This window comes from Malania oleifera, chromosome 12 (genome assembly GCF_029873635.1).
Source record: "Malania oleifera isolate guangnan ecotype guangnan chromosome 12, ASM2987363v1, whole genome shotgun sequence".
Lineage (NCBI taxonomy): Eukaryota > Viridiplantae > Streptophyta > Magnoliopsida > Santalales > Ximeniaceae > Malania > Malania oleifera.
The window spans coordinates 83,395,848-83,414,579 of record NC_080428.1 but is presented as its reverse complement, the minus strand read 5'-3'; the positions used below and the strand labels follow the sequence as shown (position 1 = coordinate 83,414,579).

The 18,732-nt window shown below is 38.6% G+C and overlaps 1 protein-coding gene across 1 annotated transcript; it reads right to left on the bottom strand.

The window, feature by feature from the left end:
• Window positions 1-355: 355 nt before the first annotated feature.
• On the bottom strand, window positions 356-18,244 carry LOC131144751 (meiosis-specific protein ASY1). Its single transcript, XM_058093598.1, has 23 exons — window positions 18,142-18,244; window positions 17,985-18,041; window positions 16,881-16,977; window positions 16,721-16,789; window positions 16,548-16,640; window positions 15,844-15,970; window positions 15,650-15,719; window positions 15,492-15,533; window positions 14,690-14,818; window positions 14,484-14,594; window positions 14,351-14,393; window positions 14,160-14,201; window positions 13,929-14,053; window positions 13,794-13,806; window positions 13,610-13,677; window positions 13,395-13,502; window positions 12,787-12,937; window positions 12,600-12,676; window positions 12,444-12,501; window positions 12,181-12,347; window positions 11,934-12,074; window positions 11,722-11,802; window positions 356-563 (listed from the first exon to the last, which is right to left on the bottom strand). Exons 1-22 carry the CDS (start codon window positions 18,142-18,144, stop codon window positions 11,749-11,751), a joined length of 1,845 nt encoding a protein of 614 aa, XP_057949581.1. The 5' UTR covers window positions 18,145-18,244; the 3' UTR covers window positions 356-563; window positions 11,722-11,748.
• Between the last annotated feature and the right edge of the window lie 488 nt (window positions 18,245-18,732).

Here is an 18,732-nt window from a genome sequence, read left to right as displayed (position 1 = left end):
TTTGGCCTTGCAACACATTAACGCTTAGTACAGCTGAAACGATCAATTTGTTGGTTGTGCCTCCTTGTGGGCCCAAGTCTTGGAAAAGTATTTTAATTTTTTATTGTTTTTATTGACTTCTCTAAGAAGCTTGGCCGGAGAATTTTGGCATTCATCTCTCATTTTGTATTCTAGTGGTTCCACGACACTTCTTGTCACGCCCCGAACCCGGCAATGGGCCCCAGGGGGTGATGTAGTAACCTAATCTGTCCCTGTATCATAAAAAACACACATGATACTATAATGAATGAGGGTCCGACCCTGTGGGATTTTAGTACACCCTATACAAATTCACATACACGACATATACGCAGAGGAAAAGTTCATTCCATACATACATCGTACCATACTAGAGTCTATACAAATAGAGTCTAAGCTTCATATTACAAAACATAACCCAGGGAGCCAGCAATACCCAAAACGACAACCCTATTACAGTTCAAGTACTTACACAAGTACTCTACGCATTAAACCAACCACCACGCTCCCAACACTAGGAGGCTAGTCCCGGTTACTCGAAGGACCTGAAAACACATACGTATGATAGGGGTGAGACACATCTCAGTAAGGCATATTCAGGTTATATCGGTGTGTAGCATATGAGTGTTATCATGACATAAAACATATACAGTTCAGTTTCAATATTTCCACAAAATAGTTCCAGTATAGTTCTCAACACATACAAGATTAATCAACCTAGTGTCGTCACACTCTTCGGCACGAAGCCAACCCGCATTACATGGCGTCCCCGGCACATGGCCTAGCCCTAGGCTCCCATGGCATCGTAGCGGTACATCTGGTGGATCCATACCCTTCGATGATCAGTCGGTAAGAGGTGATATTTCACACCCTCGGATATAGAGCCGAACACTCTTGCCACTGGCAGGTGTTATTTCACACCCCTAGATATAAAGCCAGACACTCTTTTACAACCTGGAACAATTCGGAACACACGTTCCTATATCCCATTTCAGCATATCACAACTCAATGCATATTCATATAACAGTTCATTCCACACTTATTTGGTAATCACAAAATCATGATTTTCATAATACAGTTTAAAACAAGTCAAGGCATGGCCATCTCCATAACACAATATACTTAACAATATATCCACGGTTTTCCAACGAAACCAGAGATGCAACCCAATGCCCCTTTTTTCCCCAAAACTGTAACGTGAAAACCCCGTAACTTTTACCTGTTAGATTTCCCCAAATATCTAGCCAAAACATACATAGGATCGTGAACCATAGTTCTACCGAATCCGATTTAAAAAATAACCGATATAAATAGAATCCCCTTACCTTTTCCCGAAAATCCAAACACAAACTCTACAGATCCTAAACAGGGAACTGAGTTCCTAAAACCTATAAATCACAGTACAATAATTACTTACAATCTTACTCTCTACAGATCTAGTGAAATAGAAATGAAAACCAAACCTTACCTCAATTTTTGGGTCAAAACTCGAAGACCTCAAAACGAAGATCCATTATACAGAACACGTAGAGATTCCTTCCCTAATCCTCGTAGTAACATTGGATCGTCGATTCTAACGATGAACGGCGAAGAAATCTAGAGAGAGAGAGAGGAGCTTCGAGTTCTAGAGAGAGAGAGAGAGAGAATTTTGATAACTTCGGCAAGAAGCAAAGGAAATGAATATTTATAGAACCTTTGACTCGGCTAACCTCGTCGACGAGGCGGCGTCTTCGTCGACGAGCCAACGAAGGAAATTCGTGACATCACGGTGCCCTCGTTGACGAGCCTGAGATTTCAGGATTTCCCAAAATCTCTTAGCTTCTCCTCATCGACGAATCTCTGCATTTCGTCGCCGAATAATTGAAGGGCCTTCGTCGATGAAAACACTGGCTTCGTCGACGAAGCATGCTCAAATTACCATTTTTCCTTTTTCTTATTTATTTAATCCATATCTCACGAGTCGACTTCTTACACTTCTCCAGCGAGCTGTTGCCTCTCCTGTGACTCCGACAGTTTCACGGCGCCACTGCTTATGCACCTGCTTCTCCAGCAAGTTGCCGTTCCCAAGTGATAGTAATCTGGAAGTACTTTTGGCAACCCCTGGTCTTAGACTTGTTCCAACAAGCAAAGAACTAATATCATCAAATTGGGCTTTCGGTTGTGCTTACATTTGTGCTATATTTTGGTTGGCTCTTGGAGCTTTGTTCTCAATATTTTGTGAGGTCTTTCATCTTATTACATTTGTTATACACTTTTGTGTATTTGTAAAGCTTGTGCCTTTTGTACTCACATTGTACAAACTTTGGTGATAGTAGATTTGGATCATCATGTCTCGTGGACGTACCTCAATACTTGAGGGAACCACGTTAAAATTTTTGTGTCTTACTTTTTTTTTTTTTTGCATTACACCATTGATTTACTTGTGGGAATTACCCATTTTTTTCCAACAAGATTTTGGATTGATCTTAGATTTGTTCTATTTTATGAATGATGCTCAAATGGAGTTGCCCCAGGATCTTCTTTTCTTATTTGGGTGGGAGGGAGAGCTCATCCCGGTCAATTGAGTTTGAATAAGATTCGTTTTGCAACGGTCAAAGGGAGAAGGATAAAAGAATTAACCCTGTGTTTAGGACAGATCTTAGATTTGAATTTGTTAGGATTGAAACCAAACATGATACAAAATTGTATAAAATGTCTAAGTTCATATAAATCCAAATCTAAGATTCGAAATCTATCCTTCAAAATGCAGTCTAAGGATAAAAAAACAAATGTAAGAGCATAGCAAATGAGCTGGCAATCAAACAATTGAGAACAAGAAGAAACAAACATTAGGAGGAAACCTTTTCAGTTTCTGTTGTGTAAAGATCCAATAGCTTGCATTATGGTGCTAAGATCTCCAGTCATCATGGTCTTGGACCTTCTTAACCCCAAAAGTTAGCTTATGGGATGCATTTTTCCCTCATACTTAATAACTAACCTCCAGTTCCTTCCACAACTAATGTGGGATAACCCCAACACATGGTCCCTAGGTCATTGGCTGTGATGAGAAGCAATTTCCTAAGACTATTGCTATATGTTAAGACTATTGAAAGAAAACATAGGCACATTGTGGAAACAGGTCTTGCTCTCCTTGCTCATTCCTTTTTGCCTCAATCTTACTCATCTAATGCTTTTGTTACTGCCGCTTTCTTAATCAATCATCTACCCTCCCCCACCTTAAATAACAAATCACCATTTGAAGTTTTATTTCACCGCAAACCCGACATGTTTTTAAAAACCTTTTGTTGTCAATGTTGACTTAATCTTAGGCCATATAATCAACACAAAATGGACTTCAGATCCCTTCCTTGTGTTTTTCTTGGATATAGTTCTCATTATGGCTATTTGTGTTTTCATGTTCCTACTAACCGTATGTAAATCTCCTAGGATATTTTATTTGATGAAAATGTTTTTTCCATTTTCCGCTTCTAGTTTCAGTTCACTCCATCAACGTCTTGCTTAGCCCACTCAATCTCACACTTCACTACCTCCTTTAATTCGGCCCATTGGATCTTCCCCCACTACTACCTCCACAACTTGGCCCGGCCCCCCCTCTCCTCCTAGTAACATTGTGTAAGAACCTGACTCGTGATATATGGATTTATTATACAAAAGAAGGGTAAAGTGGTAATTTGGGTAAGTTTCGTCGACGAAGCCAAAGTTCGTTGACGAAGTGCCTTTTGTTCTCAGCAACGAAATTCAGTGTCTCATTGACAAGGAGATCTCAAGGGATTTCAGAAAATCTAGAATCTCGGGCTTGTCGACGAGGCCACTGTCTCGTCGACGAAGGTAATGGCAGACTCGTCGATGAGGACGCCAATTCGTCAACGAATCCACCCGAGTCAAAGGGCTATAAATATCCAAATGGGTTGCTTCCAAGCTAAGTTAGCTTAATATATATATATATATATATCTCTCTCTCTCTCTCTCTTGATTTCTTCTCCATTCGCCGTCGAATTCATAAATCTGACATTACTGCGAGGATCAGGGAAGGATTCTCTACGTTTCTAGCGGATCGAAATATCGCTTCGAGCAATTTCGGGTTTCGAGACAAAATCGAGGTAAGGCTCGATTTTCCTTTCTGATTCAAAATATGTGTAGTAGTATGAGTTGTAAGCATGTATTGTACTGTGGTTTGTAGGTTTTGGAGTCTCGGTTCATAGTTTTGGGGACCGTAGAGTTCATAGTTGGAATTCGGGTTAAGGTAAAGGGATTCAGTTTATATTAGTTACTTTTGAAATCAGGATCGGTAAGCTTGTAAGCTATGATCGTATGTATGTTTTGATAACTTATTTGGAAAAATCTATCGGGAAAAATACGAAATTTTCAAATTACAGTTTTCAAGAAAATTTAGGGATTTCGGGTATCATCTCTGTTTTATTTGGAAAACTGTTTGTCTTGTTTAAATTGTATTATTGAGATAATTGTTATCCATATTTGTATAAAACTGTATACTTGAATTGGAAAGTGATATGATTTGTCGTAAACCAAATAAGTGTGGTATGTATCGTTGTATGTAATTGTTCCAGGTATTTTGTAATATAGCTATATGACGGCTAATTATCGTATGCTAATGAGTGTAGAAACATGAGTTTCAAAGTGATTCCAGGCTTTGTGAAATCAGCTAGTGGCGGCTAAATACCGTACGCTGAAACAGCTATGTGGCAACTAATTACCATACGCTGCACCATGTACCGATGTCAAAATCGTTGGTGAGAGGTCCGACTCTATATCCGAGGGTGTAAAATATCACTTGTATCCCGACTAGTCACTAAGGGGTGTGAGCTATACTGTATTGGCAATGTAATTGTTGTGAAGCTTTGGGTTTTACGGAGTAGTTGCGTAGTAGTGTGAACTACATCGTATTGGCAACGTAATCGCTGTGAAGTTTCGAGTTTCATAGAGTAGTTGTGTATTAGTGTGACGACACTAATCGCTGGAAATGTTTTTGAACTGTATCATATTTTATGGTGTTATGTTTTACGTAAAATAACACTAGTATGCCACACACTGATATAACCTACTTTCTTCCTTACTAAGAGGTGTCTCACCCCGAATGTACGTACAAATGTTTTTTAAGTCCTTCAGGTAACCGTAATTAGCATCCCAGCAATTGAAAGCGAGGGTGTCGTTAGCTGCTGTTAGTGCCTGTCTAGGTACGAGTTTTTGTAACGGGGTTGTCATGATGGTTTTGTAGACACCCAGGGTATATTTTGTAACTATGGGAATGTATATTCTAGCTTTGTATAGACTCTGGTATGGTACTGTACATGTATATAAAGACCATATTCCGCTATGTATTTGATAAGTATGGATGTATATGTGTTTGTGTATAGGGCATCCGTATACCCCACGGGGTCGGACCCCCTTATTGTATTGTATCATGTATGTTTTAATTGATAAAAAGACAGATTAGGTTACTATAATCACACCTGGGACCCATCTGCGGGTTCGAGGCATGACACATTAGGCCTTCAACCCACTCTTCCATCCCTCGTTCCCAAACCCAACTGTCGTTAGTCTCACCTGATCCCGCTTCTTCCTCTTGGCAATCCACTCCTGTATCTAAGGCTTTCTTCGACTCGTCATCGTCACCACACTCTCCTTCGCTTTCTTCTCCTTCCTCCGTGATTTCTTCCACGTCCTTTCGCTCTATGCAAATAAGAGCCCGAGCACAAAAATCTTGCCCTAAAATCTAAACTGATGGCACCATTCCATGGCCTTCGCCTCACGCCTAGGGGTGGCAAAACGGGTCATAACCCGTTGGGTCATCCGGACCCGTTCGTTTTAAACGGGTTCGGGTTTAAGAAAGTCAACCCATTTAATAAATGGGCAGGTCACGGGTTGACCCGTTTATACATTGGTCAACCGGGTTTGGACCGGGTCACCCAACGGGTGACCCGTTTATTTGGCTCCTATTCCTATATATATATTACACATAAACCTTAAACCCTAAATTTCCTTGTAGCCGCGGCTGCCTCCTGCTGGGTTTCACTACCCTCGTCCAGTCGTCCCTTCTGCTTCGTCGCGTGGGAGATGGGCGGCCATCTTCATCAATCATCATCCGGCTGCAGACTTGCACAGTTACAAATTTACAATATCCTTCCCTCTCCCACAAAATCCCAATCTCGACTCCACGGCTTCGCCTCTCTCGCAAATAGTCTCCTCTCCTACGGCATATCCTCTCGCCTCTCAAGCCCTCGACTCTCGCTCTTTACTCTCGCAATCGCAACCTCACAGCCTCACAGGTGATAGGTCAGTTCGAACTTTGACTCCGCAGTTCTCCACTCATGTCTGGTCTGATCTACCAGAACAGATCTGGTCATTCTCGGGACTTGCCGTCGTCTCCATCCCAATCTTCGTCTCCGTCTTCATCTCCGTATCCAGCTGACTCGTGGTCATTCAGGCTTTACTCGCTTAGTTTACTGATTTTGTTTGAATCTGAGTGAGGAAGCCGTGAGAGAGAGAGCCTCTGAAAGAGACTGAGTGAGGAAGCTTGATACCCCTTCAGCCGTGAGAGACTGAGAGTGAGATGTGCTGAAATTTGGGATTTTAATTTTTTAAATAAATAAGAGAGATGTGCTGGGTTTTAAAATTTTAAAATAATATATATATATATATATATATTTAAATGGGTAACCCGCGATCTGCCCGTTTATTAAACGGGCGGGTTAGGGTTTATATGATTGGCACCCGTTTAACCTCGACCCGTTAAAGACCCGATCCGTTTACGACCCGGCCCGCTGGTGACCCGCCCAGACCCGACCCGCCCGCCCGTTTTGCCACCTCTACTCACGCCCATACCACTGTTGTTGCTGTTCCAGAGAAGCCCACTTCTATTCTCAGGCCTCCAAATTTATTGAATGGAGGCATGCTGTAACGACCTCAAAATTCTTATCATTTTTTATTATTTTTTTTATATATAAACAATAAACATTCCTACGTAGCAGAAACACAAATCATAAAACCATTTATATATAAACTGTACAATACCAGATTCCTGAATATACAGACCATACAAAATGCCCCTCCAGTATCATCTACTCAAAAAGATATACAACTCTAACAAAAACTCAAACTATAACCAGGGTGATCTGAGCTACACTCTACTCACGAGCCTGATCTGCTCGCCTTACTGGTTCACCTGAAAAATGTTAGAGTAATGGGATGAGTCGACGCTCAGTAAGAGGAAATATGTTATTGCTAGTGTGTGGCAACTAAGTTAAAAATACTTAAAAATAGCAACTGATCTGAAATGCAATAAATAATTTGTAAAACATATCTTTCTTTCTCAATTTAAAATGTACTGTATCGTCTGTATTTTCTACTTTTCATACTGATAATATCATACTATATTCATCATATACTGTAAAACTGTATACATATAGATATAACTGTACTTTTATCCCTGAGACTCTGTACGTCATGATTTAACCCCTCATGAAAGGGTTGTGCGGCTGGTAGGTAGGACTCTTTCTGGTCGGCCCTCTAGATAAGTCATCATACTCTACACTACCTCAGCCCGACCAAACTGCATCCTCTCCTAAGCTCGGGACTGGCTACTACCTCGTCAAACTGGCCCCCTCAATCCAGTGTACTGGGGAGCTGCATACTCTCCGAGCACGGCTGACGGTACCCACATATTATCTAAGATATGTGGTTGCACTCTATCTATATCTAGCAAAGATACCGTGCTCTATAATCTGTATCTGTCTATGTATCTTTCCTCAGGGATCTGATACTATATACATATATATATACTCTTTTACAGTTTTCATCATGTTTCCAAAATTACCATAACTCTATCTTTCTGTGTACTGTGTCTGTAGCATCTTGATGCTACCTCTGTATATCTATCTATGTATTCTATATATGTACTCTGTTTGTATGTTCTGTATGTTATGGTAATAGGAAAACGTGGCATGCTATAACACTGTATATATATATATATATACTGTTCTGAGTATCTATATACATGTATATGGATATATGTATATATCTGTTTCATGAAACCATTCATATAAAAGTTGTATAAGCATATACATTTCTCTGTGAATATAAACCTATATCTATATATATTCTGTGTAAATCCATATACTGGAAAAATTATGTAAATTGTATGTACTGTCAATAACTGTGCATTTAGTATAATATGATACATCACAAAACTATATAAATTCTTTGTCTCATGAAAATCTACTCAGGCCACACAAGCATTTTACCATATTCTGTATAAATTGTATAATAAACTGATATGAATATGTGTTTATAAATTCTCTAATAACTTTATAAAAATTCCTAGCATAGCATATTTCCCTTACCTCAACTTTGAAAAGTCCCTATAAAAATCTGGCTTTATACCCGCAGGATTCCTAACTCAATATCCTGAAAACACAATGTCTCAGATCAAAACATCAGTATTTCATCACTTACATAATTTCTTATAACTACCATAAGGCCAAAAACTGGATAAAAGATCTTACCCCGAATTTGGGATGAAATCCAACTTCGTTTTCTCAACGATCCGGTGCGGCAAACTTGTAGAGAATTCCACCAGAAGCGTCGTGGTAGCTTCAGATCACCAATTCGGCGACTGGTGGGGCCGAAAATGAAGAGAGAAGGGAGAGAGAGTCGTAGAGAGAGTGAGAGAGAGAGAGAGAGAGAGAGAGAGAGACTTCTTAAAAATGAAATAATTCCCGGATTCCGTATATATAAACCAGGGGATTTCGTCGAAGAGTCCATTCTTCGTCGACGAGACCCTGTATTCGTCGACGAAATTCAGGCTACCTCAGAACACCTCTCGGTATTTTCTCGTCAACAAAGCCCTGTGTTCATCGACAAAATCTTTAAAGCCTTTGTCGACAAAACCCTGTGTTTGTCGACGAAGCTTGGCAGTTTCCCGCAACTATGATTATTTAATATTATCTCCAAAATGTAATGTCGTCGATGAACGCTCCGCATTCGTCGACGAAGTCTACGGCCTCCTTCTATTTCTGTATCTATTTTCCTCTCTCTTTAATATTTGAATGTCAATATTTTTTGGGTCGTTACACATGCGATGCAGATTGAGCTTGATGCTCTGATGTCCACCAATACATGGTCTCTTGTTCCTCCTGCCCCCAATCAAAATGTCATTGGTTGTCGCTGGATCTTTAAGACAAAGTATTTATCTAATGGCTCAATTGGGAGACAAAAAGCCCATCTGGTTGCCAAAGGTTATAGCCAACTTGAAGGTTTGGATTACAATGAAACTTTTAGCCTTGTGATCAAACCTACTACAATCAAGTTAGTTCTCTCCATTGCAGTTTCATCTTGTTGGCTGATTCATCAATTGGATGTTCAGAATGCCTTTTTACATGACAATTTAGATGAGCATGTTTTCATGACTCAACCTCCTGGGTTTATACATCCACAATTTCCTCACTATGTCTACAAACTCAATCGTGCTCTTTATGATCTTAAACAGGCTCCTCGAGCCTGGTATGCTAGGCTCAGCTCTCAGTTGTTGGAACTGGGATTTGTTGTAAAATCAAATACCTCTTTATTCATTTATCAGCATCAATCAGTGACAGTTTACTTCCTTGTCTATGTAGATGATATTGTGATTACAAGCTCTAGTTCGAGTGTAATCTCTCACTTCATATCTATTTTGACCTCTGATTTTCCTATTAAGGATCTGGGGACCTTACACTACTTCTTGGGTATTGAATGTCATCGTAACTCTGCTGAGCTCATGCTTTATCAACGGAAATATATCTTAGATTTACTCAACAAGACAAACATGATGAACTGCAAGCCAGTCATCAGCCCTGTGTCTTCCTCCACAAAATTGTCTGCTTTTGACTCCACTCATGTTCCAAATCCTACGTTATATCGAAGTGTAGTGGGTAGCTTGCAGTACTTAGTCCTCACCAGACCAGACCTTGCTTTCTCTGTCAATCATGTTTGTCAGTTCATGCATGCTCCATGCTTATCTCACTAGCAGAGTGTTAAGCACATCTTATGCTATTTAAAGCATACTCTGCATTATGGTTTACTGCTGCGACCTTCTAAAAATTCATCCCTAGCTGCCTACACCGATGCCGACTGGGCAGGGTGTCCAGATGACAAAAAATCAACTAGAGGTTACTGTGTCTTTTATGGTGGCAACTTAGTTTCATAGAGCTCAAAGAAGCAATCTACTATCGCCAAATCCAGCACAGAGGCTGAGTACAAGGCCCTAGCTGATGCAATTTGTGAACTACTATGGATACAATCGCTATTATCTGAATTGGGAATTTTCTTATCCACCTCTCCAACTCTTTTTTGTGATAACTTAGGAGCAACCTACTTGTCTATGAATCCAGTAATGCATTCTTGAACTAAACATGTTGATGTTGACTATCATTTTGTTCGAGATCAAATTCAAGCAAGAGCTCTTCAGGTTTCTTTTCTTTCAAGTAAGGATCAACTTGCTGATATTTTCACAAAACCCTTATCTACTTCTAGATTTGCCTCTCTCAGATCGAGCCTCACTGTTCTTCCAAACATGTTTGGCCCTTGCAGACATGTTTGACTTGCAAGGGCGTATGAGCAATACACAATCACCCTCAGGTCAGGAATAACTTTCGATTCAAACGAATATTTTCTGTTATTGTTATTTCCTCTTTTTATTATATTTCTTTTATTAAGTTTATTACAGAGAATATTTTAGTTTCCTCCTCGTTGTGTATATATATATACAGCACTGTACTGAGTTTATGCATTGAAAAAAAGAAACGGAGCATTCAGCGAGAATCATCTCGTCTTTTATTCTCTGTTTATTTTCTGTTTTCTCTTTTTCATCAAAGACTATCATGCTACCCTTGCATCTATCACTCACCAGCCGCAATGTTGGCACGTGATGGTCATAGGCTTGTGACAAAAAGCATTTTTCATTTCCTAACGGCCTGCATCTGGTGGGCTCAAAAGCCTCAGGAAAAATAAAAGACCACCTTCAGGCCCACGAATGACCACCCTTGGTCGTGTCCTTCCACTTACTATGGTTTCAAATTCCTGGTTCCTCCAAGAGTATTGCAAAATGAAGTTCTGAACTACGCAAGATGAAGTTCTGAACTACGTACAAACAAATATTCACTAGATTGAAATGCTTGGTAAATTGTGTACTGTGCACACCACCCACCTAATTTGGGGCCTGGAGGTGAGAATGGAAAAAATGCTAAAAGGCCAATTTGATGGGGAGTAGAAATATGCATCTGCTGAGATTATTAAACTTGGGAAAAAAAAACTCTATAAATTAATTTCTAAGTATACAACCAAGAAGTATTAATACATTCTCGAGGTGACCCTCGAACTATCTCCATATGAGAAAAAATGCTCATGCAAATGGTTTCCTTCTTCAAGTTTCATAGTCTGGATCAACAAATAGAATTATGTTTATTCATTTTTAGCGTTTGAATAGCAGCTGTAATTTTTTCCTTTCCAACTCCTATCACTCAACATACAATTGCGTCGAGTGATTTTTCCACTTCACACAATTGTGTCGCCATACAACATTAGTAGCTATTCCCCAATCCCCAGTACCAGCATATCGTTTCACTAACTAGTTACAAAAGGAAAAGAAATTTGAGAAATTTTATGTAGCACCAGTAGAAGTGGAAGAAATTTATGAAACAAACCGTCACCTTTCGGATCCATTCCACAAAAGCTTTTCAGGGAGCTTGAGATTTCTGGCGCTTTGTAAATTGAATGATCGGCTCTTTTACCTATGAGACAGAAAGCACACCATTTATATAAATTATATGATAAATGAAATAAAGAAACACAGCCTTTATTTTTGGTAATAAACTTGCAGGGTTGCAAAATGCACCAAATCAGAACTAAGATTGAAGTGTACCGTGCTTGCTTTCCGAGATCGCTTGTCTTGTGTGGAGCCTCCGCTACAAATAATCCTGTCTGCCTCTTCACAAGTGTCGCTGTTTCCATTTGCCCTGCTGTTCTCATTCCCTCGAGCAAAGCTCTCTCTTGAAGCCACAGGCTGCGCAATCACAAGAGTAGTCTTTGGTTTAACATTTTGTAGAAATATCCAGCAATTGGAAATGTTAGTCACAGAATAGAAAGTAAAAACTATAGAAAGTGACTACCTCAAGCCTGCTCGTTGGGGTGTTCCCTGGTTCCCTTGTCTTTGAAATAGTTTGCTCACTTCTAAGGGAACCATTTTGGTGTAAATCAGATCCACCCTTCATGCGAGTGAGATCTGATCCAATTGAGTGGAGGGCGCCACAGGTGGACAAGTCCCTGCGACTGCTTCCTGCTAAGCAAAGCAGCATTTTTATATTTTCATTTATAACTAAAAGAAGTGAAAACCCATTAGCTGGATCGATCTGGGGGCAAGTTACTTAAGTACCCATTGTGTGAGAGTCATGCTGGAGAGACTTGTTACGTGGCTCAGCAATATCTACATCCTGCTCAATTTCATAGGGAATGAAAAGGTTTATAAAATTATAGAAGATTCATCATCAAGTTAAGGGCACAAGCTAGGGACAAAATTATCAGTCATCACCATTGCTTCTTTGTCTAAAGCTTTCTTGATTTCAAGTAGCTTTTTCTCAGTTCGATCAGAATGTATCACACGCTTGCCTGTGAAAGAAGACCATGAATGACTAAAGTCACTTGACAATGCCTTCTCTGATTTCTCCACCAAGTGACATGAAGCACAAAGAAATTATCAGCAATTTGGCAGAACAGACCTAATCTTCGGTTGCTTTGGCCTTCAACAAATCCATCTTGGGCCATTCTATCTATGAGTTTGCGCGCTGTTGCTTGATTAGCCTCTCCTTCAAGCTTGTTCTGAAGCTTTGCAACTGTGATGTAGTTCATTGGAAGTGCATGATACAATGCCTGCAGTTTTAGGAAAAGCAACATGCACACACAATCAATGATATGCCACATGATAGTATGATTAACATAGGCTAAACTCTAAGTAACAGAGGGTAACTTCTCCGGCGTGGCAAAGAAAACCTGATGGCCACTATCATCTGATACACAAAGAACCACCAGTGATCCGAAGTCCAAATTACTAGATAAAAATGGTAATGAAAAGACTCTTAAAGAGTCTTTAAATTTATGCGCCCAATTAGGTGTCATCAGGAATTCAGCTCTTAGTTGCCAAGAAACAAGAACCAAAAGGGCAAAAAGCAAAAAAATATGAAGGCGAGATTAAATTCATGCAGATAGTGCAAAGGCATCACAAATTCAGCCTGAGTACACAAGTTTGGACTAAAAGGAAAATGATAAACTTTTAAATCAGCTGTTATTTCCTCAACCTTACTCGCTGAAAACAAATAAAAAAAATCACCTTCATGTACATGTGATCCTCACACCTACTCTGGGGAGCTTTCCCATCATTAGTAACTGATTGACCATCAATTTCTTCTTTCACAGCATCGAATTCATAATCAAATTTCTGAGGTTTGTCATTTTTGTAAACAAAAAAAGACAAGAAGTCAACCAAAATCAAGTAATGATCATAGAAATTAATAGCAAAAACTAGGGGATGTTGAGGAACAAAACCTTTCTGGTGTAAGTATCCCTTCCAGTTTTTGACAAAATGCCTTCTTTGACAAGCCTGTCCATAATTTCTGCAACCCAGTCCAAAAAGAGTCAGAACAGAACAAAATTTGTTATCAAACATAAAATGCAGCAGAGACGCCCTCTTGTTGCTTTAACATTGACATGAATCCAACCCATCAGTTACCTTCAATCAAAACCTGCAAATCATAGGTATTGAAACAAATCAATACATCACATTGAAATATTTATCATAATAAAATAAGATATGGAAAAGTCAGAAGTTCAATAAGCAAGTAGTTCAAGCAGAAATTGCTTTTACCACTGAGACGTCAGGGAAATTTGAGAGAACATCAGTCAGTTCAACAGTATCAAGGTGGCGAGACGTGATCCAGTCTTTTATGCGGCTTAATTGATCTTCGTCTTCTGTTGGATCCTGTGTATCATCTACACAGTAGATGGCAGATTATGAGCAGATTAGTCTTAGCCCAGTAACTGGTTCAAAAGCCTAGGAAAATTTTAATAATACATACACAAACACACGGGATTTTACCTTCATCATCCATGCCATTATCTTCGTTTGGCTGTTGCTTTTCTGCGAAGGGAACAATTCTTAATTGAAGATTCAATTTCAAAGAAAATATTAGCAAAGGGACATGCATACGTACACGTGGACAGTCATAAGTACATGTTTATGCATGCATGCATGGATGCACCCATTCAAAATGAATTGCATGTAATTACCTATTCGTTGAACTACAAATTGGTCCTGTTGTGACTGATTAACCTGAAACGAATTATGAAATACACAAAGGTTCTATGTAATTCTGCTTTTATTCTCTGTCAGAGTCGCATTTGAAGGAACACAGCTATTTACCTCAGTGTCAGATTCTGAATACTCATCTCTTTCTACGGAATCAGCCCCCAGGCTTACATCTTCTTGAACATCTTCATTTTCATCCTCACAAGGATCAAGCACACTCTTTACCTGTACAAGTGAAGGACCACAGATAAGTTTAGCAGAAATATGCAAGTGAAATTAGAGGATATGGCATTTCTATTCCCGCAATCTTAAATATTTACCTTTAATGCTAGCACAAAATGCTTGCTGTTGACGTTTCCAACCTCCATTTTCAAAGGGCTTTTGGCCCATGGATTTTGAGCTTCTTCTACTGTGCAGCTTTTGAAGAATGGAGGCTCATAATCCGCTGGCTGCGAAGTTTTAAGTGCGTAAGCATTATTTGTTTCAATTACATACTTCCCTTCCGGGGAGGAAAGAAAAATATCCCAATCCACTGATTATTCTTGGACTAATCAATGGAAGAACATCTTTACGCGAGCTGTATATAAATTTCTGCTCTAATTAATTGGAACAGTTACCAGCCCTAAGGTCCTAGCTAACACTGTACTGATGCGAGGTATCTTTAACTGCGTTTCTTACTATCATTTAAGCTTCAAGTGCTGCAATTAACAAGGAGTATGGGAAGGAGTTGTGGAAGAGTTCTACTAGCAAAAACTTTCTATGCATTTTAATCTGCAAGGTCATCACTACAAGAAGGAAGGTTAAGCACTAGTTGCATGATTGACAAAAATACAAAAGTATTCTGAGCCTATAATGGCTCACAAAGGTTATATTAACCATTTCCAATGTTTTAAGCATCAAACTGAGGATTTTTAATGAAATTATTCAAAAAGGGTAACATAAACATGTCAAAGTACAGAAAATAAGGTAGTGTTTGAGAGCATAGATTTCAGATATTGGATGTGGATTTGGATTTGGACAAATTGTAATACAATTTTATACTATGTCTTATCCAAATCCAATAAAATTCCAATTTCCAAACATGGGGTAAAAATAAAAATATTAACAGTTAATAGGGCTTACCGTCACGTCATCATAGTAAAGAAGTTTCATCAATATAGTGCGCTGAAAAACAGATGACATATCTTAAATATTGTCAAACATCATAAAAACAAACTGTTGACTATATGCAGCGCAACATTTCAGTGTGCTTGAATGATTATTCTATTAAATTGATTTACCTCCTCAGGCATCCTATCCAGAGTTCTCATCAATTGAACAAGCGTCCGGACCATTTTGCAAGCAGAGCTCCTGAAAATCAATAATTATATCATGAAATTTAAAGAGACTTCCTTGAATGAGGTACGTACCCAAACAATACAAGAATGAACGCAACGGCCCAAGCTAACTTTATATTTAAAAAAAAAATAATAACCTCATCTGATTGGGAGTAACTTCAGCCGTTGAATTGCACTTGAATGCCCCTCCCTGTTTCTTGTTTCCAGTGCGATTAATATTCATCATAACCTCTTGGCTATCAGAGTTTGAATAACTGAAAGAAACTGCACGGGGAGAAATGTTTTAATCCATTTGCTCCAGTAAGAAAAAGAAGTCCAGAAAAGAAACTAAAAACGAATTTGGACCAATCGTGGCACACCATGATTTTTTTTGTTGCTTAAACCAAAAAGATCTTTTAAAAAAAAAAAAAGGTATTTTGAGGAGCAAACTTCCATAAAGTTTTTTACATTATTTTTATCCTATTCTATAACAAAAATATATACTACATATAATGAAAAAAAATTATGAAACCCCTAATATTATAACTTATATTTTATTTAAAAATAGAAAGCCAAAAAAACATGAATAAAAATGTTATATTACTATTATTTATCATCATTTGTCATACTATTTAAAATTTTGATACATAACTCAGCGTATGTTTTAAAAAAAAAATGGCTATTATCGGTTAAAATTGCCAATCATGCACCAAGATTCTGAAATGTGAGCATAGATGGTGATTTCATGCATTTTAATTCAGGAGAAGTAATCCCTGTGTTGCTCCAGTCAATTCAGTAAATGTCCTAGTCTGCTCAAGCATAGCGCGCTTTTATTATTTAGTAGAGTTTTCAGGGGCCATACAAGCATATTCCTCAATCATAGGACCACCTATTGCTTCACAAACGCAGAACAACAGCGTTTTCAGGTATTTCTTCTGCAACGCATCATAAACACCTAAAAAACCGACTATCAGAATGATATTGACGAAACTTCATAATAGAGAAGCATGTGGTATCAATAGCATATATTCGTGCCTTTCTCCATCCAATCAATCAATCTGCGAGAGTCTGCATCCATTGGCATAAGCTTCTTAATCTTCATCTCTGTTGACCACGTCATGATTATTTCATAATAATCAAACCAGAATCAGATATTTTCAATGCGAAATAGAATATAACCTATCAACGAGCTTACCCAAGGCAGGAACTGACTTATCGTTGAAATATTTTTCCGGAAAAAGTCCTCTGATGTAACTAATATTGAATATGGCAATGCGTAGCAGGTTTCTCGTCTATCTCGTGGTCAATCCATCAGAGAACATGAGAAGGAAATGAACTAATAATTAGATGAAAATTGCTTCACAGCATTAAAAACTCGAGATTCATAAACCGGTGCAGAATGTAATTCTTCCAGAAGCTGCCAAGTAATGCAAAATCAGAGCGTGCTTCTTTAGAAGTTACAGAAGAAAACACTAGCGAGTTGAACTTCAGAATCAGGTATTGTAAGTTTCAACTTCAATTCACTTCAATTCACTATCAGTAGCTATTTAGTTGTGCTATTCCAAGCAAAATCAGCTTAACAGGATCAAACTTACGACGTACGACAACTTGATTACCATTTCGTGCAACATTTTCAGATTATCTTATTTTTCCTCTTTAGTCTTGATATAATTCCAATTAGGATCTAAATTTTCATGGAAAGAGAAGTATTACTCGCAGATGTTTCACTGATAGTGATCTCTGCAATAGGCTTCACAATCGCATCTAATCTAAGACAAAGAAACTAAACACTTTCGATCAAAATTCTATGAACCAAATCAAACTTTCTGTACCAGAGAAAAACAGCATGCGCAATCTATACAAGAGGCATTAACCGCCACAATGATTTAAATTTCAGGAAATGGAATTGTAGGAACAAAAAAACATACATCGATCAAATCAATATCAAAGTAGCACAGTCGAAAAAAAATTCTTCAGAATAAACGAATCTTCTCTTTGTGATGGTTAGCGCGATCCTCCACACAGAATAATCCAAAAAATAGTTTAGGCCAGAAATCAGATCTCTTATTAGTATTCACAATCTATCCAAGAGGCATTAACCGTTAGACTGATCCAATTTCAGCAAATAATGTTTCACAATAATGGATCATAAATCGATGGAATTAATATCAAAAGAAAACAGTCGAATGAAAATTCATCAGGATAAACGAATCTACATCTGTCTATGATCGGTTAACCGTCGATCCTCTTCACAGAATAATCAAAAGCCATGAAAGTCGAGAATCAGATCGATGATTACCAAAAGGAGCGAGTCCTGCTCAGTTATCTCGGCTTCCTTCAATTTCTGGGCAACAACCTGAAAATGGAGAAAAATGAAGATCAGAATGACGAAGAAGAGCAGGCGATACGAGACTGAGATCAGAAGATCGAATTAAAGATGAACTGTCTCAGCTCACCATGGCTCCGATGCTTTCAGAGAACTGTAGCTGGGGAATTGAATTGCAGCGTCGATGAGAACTTGCTTCGAGAATTTGAAATGATGGAAAAATTGAAGAGTGAAATGGCGGGAGGCAAAGAGGCTCAGGGGTATTTATAGAGTCGCGAGATTAACCCTGGTTGGTTAGAACTCGAGTGCGCATTTGAAACAGACCGGAGAAGGATGAAACGATGTCGTTTTAAGCAAAACTGACTCAAACATCAAGACAAAACACGCACAGAATTAAACCAAACCAAATGCAGGATATGTTGGTGGTTTGGGGAGAGGAAGATTGGCAACTTGGTGGTGGTCTCACTCTCACTTCTCCACGTACAATTCCTCAAATTTCATAAAACAAACATGAATGTTTACCCAAAAAAGAGACTTTCAGGTAGGAAATTGGAATGACACTTTTCCTTTGGCTCATTTGTAAGTATAGGTAGCTATAATCTTTAAATTAAAAGAGGCCAAGGCCCAAGGCGTCATTTGAAATTTGAAATTTCAATTTTATATATATATATATATATATATATATATATATAAATTTAATTTCTAGTGTTTGGTTATCAAG

Excerpts from the sequence above, each read along its gene's own strand:
- LOC131144751 (XM_058093598.1), bottom strand. Across the intron at positions 16,978-17,984 it reads AGCAGGACTCGCTCCTTTTG|ACGAGAAACCTGCTACGCAT; the intron begins GTAATCATCGAT and ends ACCACGAGATAG. Across the intron at positions 11,803-11,933 it reads GATCTCGGAAAGCAAGCACG|GTAAAAGAGCCGATCATTCA; the intron begins GTACACTTCAAT and ends TCTGTCTCATAG.